At 26.5% G+C, this 9,216-nt stretch overlaps 1 protein-coding gene across 1 annotated transcript in view; it reads right to left on the bottom strand.

The window, feature by feature from the left end:
* Positions 1-5,165: 5,165 nt before the first annotated feature.
* The window catches only part of LOC129956488 (ankyrin repeat domain-containing protein 10-like), a 32,121-nt gene continuing 28,070 nt past the window's right edge, over positions 5,166-9,216 (bottom strand). The window contains exons 4-5 of the mRNA XM_056068407.1: positions 7,490-7,695; positions 5,166-5,402 (exon numbers count right to left, since the gene is read on the bottom strand). Coding sequence (XP_055924382.1) covers positions 5,263-5,402; positions 7,490-7,695 — 346 coding nt within the window. The 3' untranslated portion in view covers positions 5,166-5,262. The remainder of the gene's footprint in view (positions 5,403-7,489; positions 7,696-9,216) is intronic.

Raw genomic sequence — 9,216 nt, 5'->3', positions numbered from 1 at the left:
AATCTTTTACTCAAAATTACAAAATAATACATGTATTCCAGCGTTTATAGAGTTTATGAAAAAGTAAAAATGGAGACGACATCCTTAGATAAAGAATTGTTTCATGCATACGTAGAGAACATATTTTTACAGTGATCGGCATTTAAAGTTTTAATTTGCATTATTTAGTTTCAGAAAAAAGAAATTTGTCTGGACACTTTTTTGACAGTACACAATGTTTTTTTCACCCTTCTAAATTTAGTTTGTGGTTTATTGAAGCACAAGCAATTTTCTTTTTAACAAACAGCATCAGAGCCAGATTAAACCCACTCTTTTTTCTCTCTCCCCAAAGTACAATAATATATTATCTTAATTTAATCTTTATATAAGCAATTTTGAATTAGTATACAAAACAAACATTTAACAAACTAAAATAGCAAAACATTAAATTGCCAATCACTTTCACGAGAGTTGCTTTCATTATACCACGTATAAACAATAAAATATCCAAATAATTTTTTACAGAATGTATAATTTTAATAATAGCAATTATATATAAAAAAAGAAAAAAATTTTAACATAATAAAAATACTATTTAATTGTAAAATCGAACATATTTTTTAAAATCATAAAGCAATGTAATATAAAACTTTAAAATAAAAGCTACTAAAGATAAAGTAAAGGTTTTAAAATAATGTTCTAAAATTTAAATAATAATTGATTTTAATTTGAATAAGTTCAAATACACAGCCTTTGAAAATTCAATGAAAGTGTAAAACCAAATTACTCTTTGGCGCCTTGGACAACTGCATATTTAATTCTCGAGCTTTTAACCCTTTGCGCACAGAAAAGTAATCCGATGCATAGTTATCCCCCCCCCAATACTTACCTTCTTTAGTGCTCCGGAAAATAAAATTAATCTTTGTTTTAAGTTGAATTTTCCCAATAAAGTAATCTATTTCTTCATACAACTATGTAGGCATTTTTAACAATAAATTTTTGAAAAAATAAGTAAATAAAACATTCAAATGATGCACCATCTTGAATGAGAAGGGTCACCATCCGAGCGCAAGGGTTTCATAAACACACACACACACACACACACACAAGCCAAATTGCTTACAAACAGAGGAATGCTATAAGATTTGTTTCATCTGGCAAAGTGATACGAGTACAAGCAATATTTATTGCAAAAGCATTATTAAGTACAAAATAAGTTTACACAGGAGAATAAATTTCAATAGATTTTAAAACTGAAAAAAAGTTGAATATGAAGGGTATTTATTACCAATCAATATTAAGTGAAACCGAAATTGTTAGAAAATAGTTCAAGTGTTGAACAATAAGAACAGGGTATTTCATTGGAATATTGAAAAAAGATAAGGAACATAATTTGAGAATGCAGAAGTAGTAAGTCTTCTAGTAAAGAATGCCGAAATGTGCCAAAACCCCAGTTTTCAAATAATGTCGTTTTGGAAGACCCACATTAGACCAGCACATCCCATTATTGGTATAAGGCTTAGAGTGGGCCCCTGAACTGGATGGTCCTGTTACACTCAAACCATCTGCCAGGGTTTCCATCAGTCCAGACATTTATTACCACATTGTTCAAATTTTAGCACATAGACAAAATCATTTTGGTAGTAATTATAAAAGATTTTAAAAGACTTGTTGGAGGATAATTCCTCACCAAAATTCCTTTCTCTTTTTAAATGATATAGGAATAGATAAGATAGTTCATATTTTTCGGGGGGGTTTTCCCCCATAACTTTGCTTCCTTACTTTTGTTTGTTAGAAATAACAACAAAAATTGGGCAGGCACTTTCAAGCATCTGTTTGGTAAAGAATAGCCAAAAATGGTGTTCGAGAGATTAAGACAAACCATCAATCCAGTATCCTGTTTCACTTTTACTTCTACTGCACCATTAATAAATATGTAAACAAATGTTCTAAATAAGTCCCAATTTATTTTTTTAATTTTTCCCTGTTTTTTTTAAACCAGAGTCTGGGGCATAATAATGCTAAAACAAATAAACTTTTTAATGCATGAAACTTAATCAGAATTATTGTGAAGGTTTTGTGTAAATATACATTTATTAATCAATTTTTATTTACCAAAAAAAATCTGATGCTTGCCAATAGACATAGCAAATTATCATAAAAAGTAAAAAAAGACAAAAAATAGTCTTCAGTAAGCAATGCCTTTAATTGCAAAAATAAATAATGCCATCTAGATGATTAATTATGAAACAAGTACATCTGACCTTATTCTACAATTTACACATATTGTAATATATATTCCAAAATAATTTTAAAATATGAATGGGGCATGTATGTCCAAAATATAGATTTAAAGTGCCAATAGGACTGTATAAGAAAAGTGTTGTTAGCAGAACTTATAAAGAAATACTAATTTTGCAGAACAGTTTATGTGTATATATATACTGTATTTCAAGATACTATTGTAATCGTCTATTTAAATAATATATTCCCTTGATTTTTAAGATCATATGCATAACACAGGACATGTTTAAAAAAATAAAATATTTTTTGAATTTAAAAGGATACAAGCATACATTCGAAACCTGTCAGGATAAGAAATAGAAATATTTTATCATTCAGACCTGAATTCTGATGAGATTATAATGGTTCCATCTAAATGAGAACTTAAAAATACTTTTCATATAAATAGTCTAACAACTTCACACTAATCTACTAGCAATCTGTGGCAATTTGTAATGTAATCAAAGAGTTAATGTAGCATTTAATCCTTTACTGTATCATATGCATATTTAAACCATTACAGCATTTTCTTTTTCATTAAGTTTGAGAATAAACTTAATTTTTTTTTTCTCCTACTCAGTAAGTATTTCAACTAGTTAATTAAATATTTAAACTTAAAATTTGTTTTCTAAGGGTTTTTTTTTTTTTTTTTTTTTTTTTTTTTTTGTGCTTTAAAATCACATAGTAATATGAAAAGGTTAAAATAACTTTCTCATCAATTAACAAGAAAAAAATGTCATTGTATAATTATATTGAAATACATAGTCAAATGATATTTATTAAAAATTACTTACAAACAATATCTAGCCTTCGAGTGAAGATCAAATTCTTTTAAATTAATGTTTGTATAGTTAATAAAAAATATTTCATCTGATGAATATTTGTAGCTTATCTTGATTTATAAAATATACCTAGAAAAATATTTTTGGAATTTTAAAATCAGGATTCTGAATTTGATGTTGCAATAAAAATTACCAAGATGGTGGCAAAAAATTTTTTTTTTCTCTGGCATTTATCTGAAGGTGAGAATAGTGATATTTTAAAATGAGAATAAACTTATTGATATTTAAGAAATTCTGTTCCTTCAAGATAGTAATTTTTAATAAACATAGTTAAATCGTGATTTATATACCAACAGGATCATGTGGACAGCAGACTGTAGAAATTTTGAAAAACCTTTCTTTCAGATTCACAAGTATTTGTAACAAAACCAAAAAAAAAAAAAAATTAAAATTGCAAGAAATTGGATTCAAATTTAATTACAATAAAAAACTATTTTCAATTATCTATTTATTTATTATTAATTATCCTCTTTTATTAATTTCACAATTTTGACTAATTGAAAAATTTTCTACAATAGAAAACCTCAGCAATACTTATTTTAGTTTAAAAACACAGTAGGAAATCTGGGTTCTGCAATCGTAGAATATGGTGCCAGACAGAAATGCAGTTTGAGTATACTTTTATTTCTAAGAAGAAAGGCATCATTTTTGCTAAGTGAAAACATCATATTGGGAACAACAGTTTTCCAGCTATTTTCCTTAAAATAAAATTGTACTTGCGATAAAACATATAATATTGCTTAGCATCTTAATAAAAAACTGATGATGCTATATTATCACTGTACGTATACACAGACTATTCAGGGTAATAAGAATATTGATGCTGAGCAATATATATTTTGATAGTACATTTACTGAATTAAAAAGAAATTGAATCAAATTTCAAAAATCAGATTTTATTATCGATTTATAATGACTTATTATGTGACATAAGAAAATATATAATTTCAGGGATGGGGAAATGTAAAACTTAATCAAGAAAATGATGTGTTGTCACAGTAATTAACCTATCCAAATAACAACTATATTCTACACTGCATAGTAAAAACTGGTAAGAATGCTTAACCAATTTTAAAAAATTTCGATTGAAATATTTCTTTAAAGTAAAAAGCTGGAATAATACAGGACACTTAATTTAAAATCGCTATACCAGCTACCCTAATATCTTTTGTTACTTTATGTTTTATGTGCAACATCAGGATCTTCATATCTAGATTTTAGCACAAAAAATAAACAAAAAATTATCTCTTTTTTATATACTATAAATAGTTCCATTTCAACTGACAAATCACAAGTCAGATTTGTATTTTCAAAATTTTTATTCAAATGAATAATAAAAAATGACACATAATACATTGAGATCCAGTATTTGCATGTATATATTGTACATAATATAAATACATAATCTGTAATCTATCGTATGCATAGTAAGCAAAAAGTGTGGATTGTGAACCCGAAATTGAAATTGCATTCTTTAGAAATACTGTATTTTTTGTTGTCTAAAGCAATGGGGGATTTCTGACTAAGGGCTACGGAATGAGGATGGACTGTAAGCAAGGAAATAAAAAGATATACTAGTTGCTAAATAAATCACAAATTTTATGAATTATACATATGGGTAAAACACTCTGTTAAGTATAATAGGCCAGACTCCTATTATGATCATTCAATTATTACATTTAAAAACACAAAGTGCCTATATAAATAAAATGTAGTGCTGCTGTTAAATGCAGATGTCATGCAACTGCAAAAAGAATAAATAAATTAAAACATACCTATTTTCAAAACCTTATGGAAACAAAAACAAAACCCTTAAAACATTAAATGCTGTTAAGTTCAAAATAGGTTGAAACGTGAATCTAAATAACCAGTTTATTTCTAAAAAAAGGGTAAGAGAACATAATGCTGCTAACTGACCTAACCCTCCATTAGGACAATCATAAGATGATGACAAGATATATATATATATATATAACATATATTGCATGTACCACTGCTATAAATAAACATGTGAATCAAGAATTGAAATACTATGTACAAAGAAAACAATAATGACTACCATTCCAACTTATAAATATTTTAATGTACAAAATTCATAGAAACAACGCTACACACATATATGAACACACTGAGAACAAGAAATGACAACCATTCACATTTAACAACCGTGATATTCACTCAACATAACTTCATACAGAATATTTCTGTAACCAAAATCAACACAGCACAGGTTATCGTGTTCGTAACGACTTGTAGTCATGGAATCCATAGCATCCGATACATCTGAGGATATAACTTCTGAAAAGAAAATATTTTAAATTAAGTTACATTATAATTAATAACTATATATTCTAATTCTTTTTGATAATAGTTATATGTTTTTGGTAATTTCTTCCAAATACAATTATATATATATTGTCATTGCACATCTTACAATTATATATATTTTCATTGTACATCTTAAGTCTTAAAGGTACTAAAATACTTGTACATCCCCCCTTAATATGAACTGTATAAATAAAATAACTCAATTCAAAACATTTTTTATTCGAACAAATTACAATAGAATAAGTCATCCACAGCTGGTATCATGTCTAGTATCTCTTCTGAAAGAACTCAAATAGCATAATCTTAAAGTGTAATAAAAATCATGCAAAATATTAGTTCAAATAATAAATGTTCCTATCTAAAAACAAATGCAATCATTTTTAGAATATGTAATATGAATTAAAATCTGTAATAAAATTTAATTTAGACTCTAATAGTTTTAATAATCCAATCATATTCATGTGCATAAACAATCTTAACTAAAAATGAGAGTTTATCTTTGTGTTGTACAGGTGAAAGTACTGGATTTAGAACTTCAAAATTTGAGGGTCTAGATATGTACCATGGAGTAATTTCTTTGAAATGTCACCAACCCTTATTGGATGCTAGATACGACATTGCTGAAAAAGCACTGTTGTCACATGAGAGGTGATAATGACAATTAAGGGTAAAAAATTAAGTGCATTTTTTAAAAAAGTTTTAGATTAGTAGGTTTCAAAAATTTCATTTTGGAATTATTCATTTCAATACCTAAAAATTAAAAATGCTTTATAAATGATATCAAATTAGATACCAACCGATATTTTTCTTAATTAAAAAAATATTCTTACATACTTTGCAACAATATTTTTCCTATTTGCAAAGAAATTCAAATTGTTTTCAATATTATTACAAATATCTAATTACTTTTTTTCACACATAATGTTGAAAGTTAAGAAATGAAAATTCTGTTTATTTATTTGATCATATTTGATACTTTTTTTTGTAAGTTATTTATAAGTAAAGATAGACAAGATATTATACATATCAGGAATATTTCATAAACTAAATGATTACGATTGCTACTTTAATATCTTTTTACAGCATATTTTAATTCAATAAGCTTGTTGTTCAATGTAAAATATTTGGTACCATTTTTAGATTGGAATTACTTGCAAAAGGAATTAAAAAGTATTTCTTGTTAACAATGTGCAACTAAATGTTAGATAATGCAGAACAGTTGCTTCATGTAACTAGATGCCATTAGAAGTATTCATGTACAAAATAAACAAAACCAATACAAGGCTGCTGTAAGAAAATGTCAAATGCTTGACAGAATTTTGTTTAATAAAGTATAAATGTCATATTTTACAAAGGAGACTAAGTTTTAGTGATTATACTATGTGTCATAAGCTGTTATTACTAGTCAATTCACATGCTATTTTCCTATTCCCTTAATAAAAAATAAAAAAAAAATCCTGCAAATTAATGTCTAGTGACACAAAATATTTCAAATATTCTGTGAAATTGAATTTGCTTATATTCAGGAATAAAACTGCATTACAGTTGATATTTTAATTATATGTTCAGAATTTGAATGATGTGTCTTAACTTAGTAGTTCATTTATAATAAAAAAAGGTTTTTTTCAAAAAATTTTTAATAGTGCATAATAAAAAATTTTAAAGAAAATCTGAAGGTCAGAACAAAATGCTATTAGAAATATCCTAAAGAAATTTGAATTTAAATCATATTTACATTTTTGCTTTTTAATTGATGCTTAAAAATTCTCCTGCCTATAAAATTCATTACAACTTTATTTTCTTGTATAATTTTCAGGGCTCCACAGTTTTAGTTTTATTTTACTCTTCAAAGTTAATAAAAAATTTACTTATTTTTTAAAATTTTAATATACTTTATAATTGATTTTCGTATTATCATTATAAATTTATCATTTTCGAATCTTGTAACCAAAATTTATGAACTAAATATTAAAATAAAGGAAAATTCAATTACAAAATCCCATCTTCACAAACAATAAATGTAGAAAACATAAGATTAAAAATTAAGATCAACTCACCATCTGGTCGACGTCTCTTGCAGACATCATCATCACAGACAGCATCTCGCATTCTTTTTCTGCTCATGCGAGGTATTGGGAGAATCTGCCGACTCTGGAATGCATTTAAACACGCTTCCTCTCGCTGGCTGATAAATCGAGCAAGATCTGGAAATCCACTCACCAGGGCCAAAGCACTAGCTGTTTGTCCACTCAGATTTTGAGAACTAGGGAATAAAAGAGAAATGTAAATGTTTAATTAACTTAGCATCCATTACGTAACTTCAGGAATAGAAATATATCAAACAAGTTCTGAATTGAAAGTCAAAGATTTAAAAAAAAAAATGGTATTAGCATAGCTAATTGTTTTCTAGTGTTATAACAACACTCCCACGTATATCCTTTCAACCGACAGGGAATACTAGAGATTCCTAGTTCGGGAATATTCTGTGGCGAAAGAAAGTGTTATAACAAATATTTTTATCCTTATTTTTGTTTGCTATCCAACTTAATATATTCAATTTAGAAGTCCTATACTATTATAATCAGCACATCTTCCATTTTGTAATGATTATTTATAGTCAGTGTAACAAAAATATAATGCACAAAAAATACAAGTTTGAACAATTTCATATTTGTCTGCTCAAGTGTTAGATTTAGCATTTGCTACATTTAAGTGACAAACCTACTGTTATCTTTTAAGATTATAAAATATGTTAGGGCAGTAGAAACTATTAAGGAAGCAGTAGTAGCATATATATTTAGATTAAAATTTCATTCGTAAAATGTCCACTTTTGTAAAATAATGATTTATATTTTAAGAAACTAAAACTAAGGCACTGTCCATATTTTCTAAAACCTTTTTATGCAGATAATATTTTTATTCTTGTAATATTAGTGTGCTTCAATTTTTGTTATAGAAAAAATTTATAATGCAATATAATGGACCGAAAATTAAAAATAGGTAATCACAACCAATTTAGTGCATTGCAAATCTCCTTAAAATGTAATAAATGATATGCCACAAGTAACTCATATTACTTGTTAAATCATTCTCTTTTCTTTTTTTTTTATCACCAATGCAAACTGAATATTATAGGCCAAAAATAAAAACTGATTTACAGTGTCACAAATTCCTTAAAATGTAATAGATAATACATCAAAAAATAAGTCATACCAAGTAACTCTTAAATCATTTTTTATAGAATGCAACTATCACAAAACCTATAACCTAAATAACTTAATTTTTTAAAATAAAAAATATTTCCCCAGTGCTCTTTGAGCTTTTTTAAGATTTCTCGCTTGAAAAGACGCACCAGACATATAAAAAACATTCTTGTATATTTTAGATTCATCCATATAAAATTATCAAACAGCTACAGCCTACAGCATTCATTAAGTTATACTAGTTAATTTTTTTCTTTCAAAAATGTGGCAAGCTAATATTTGACAGGATGCATAATTTAATAATGAAATGCTATAACAATTCATATGCTTCAAAGTCATAAATCATATAAAAAAATTACATGAATGATTACAGAACAAAGACTTCAATAAATAATTTTTTTCCATATGAGTATTAAGAAAATGTATGAATAATAAAAAGCTTGAGCTACAGATTCATCCAACTAAAAGCTTTTCAGCAATGGCTAAAATTTTGAATATTTGATTTCAATAAGATTAAAAGCCTCAATTATCTGGGCCTCTATCAACCAAAGTAGCTGCAGAAAATTGAACTATTTTATTTC

Source organism: Argiope bruennichi, chromosome 11, assembly GCF_947563725.1.
Source record: "Argiope bruennichi chromosome 11, qqArgBrue1.1, whole genome shotgun sequence".
Taxonomy (NCBI): Eukaryota; Metazoa; Arthropoda; class Arachnida; order Araneae; family Araneidae; genus Argiope; species Argiope bruennichi.
This window is presented reverse-complemented; position numbering and strand designations above follow the sequence as displayed.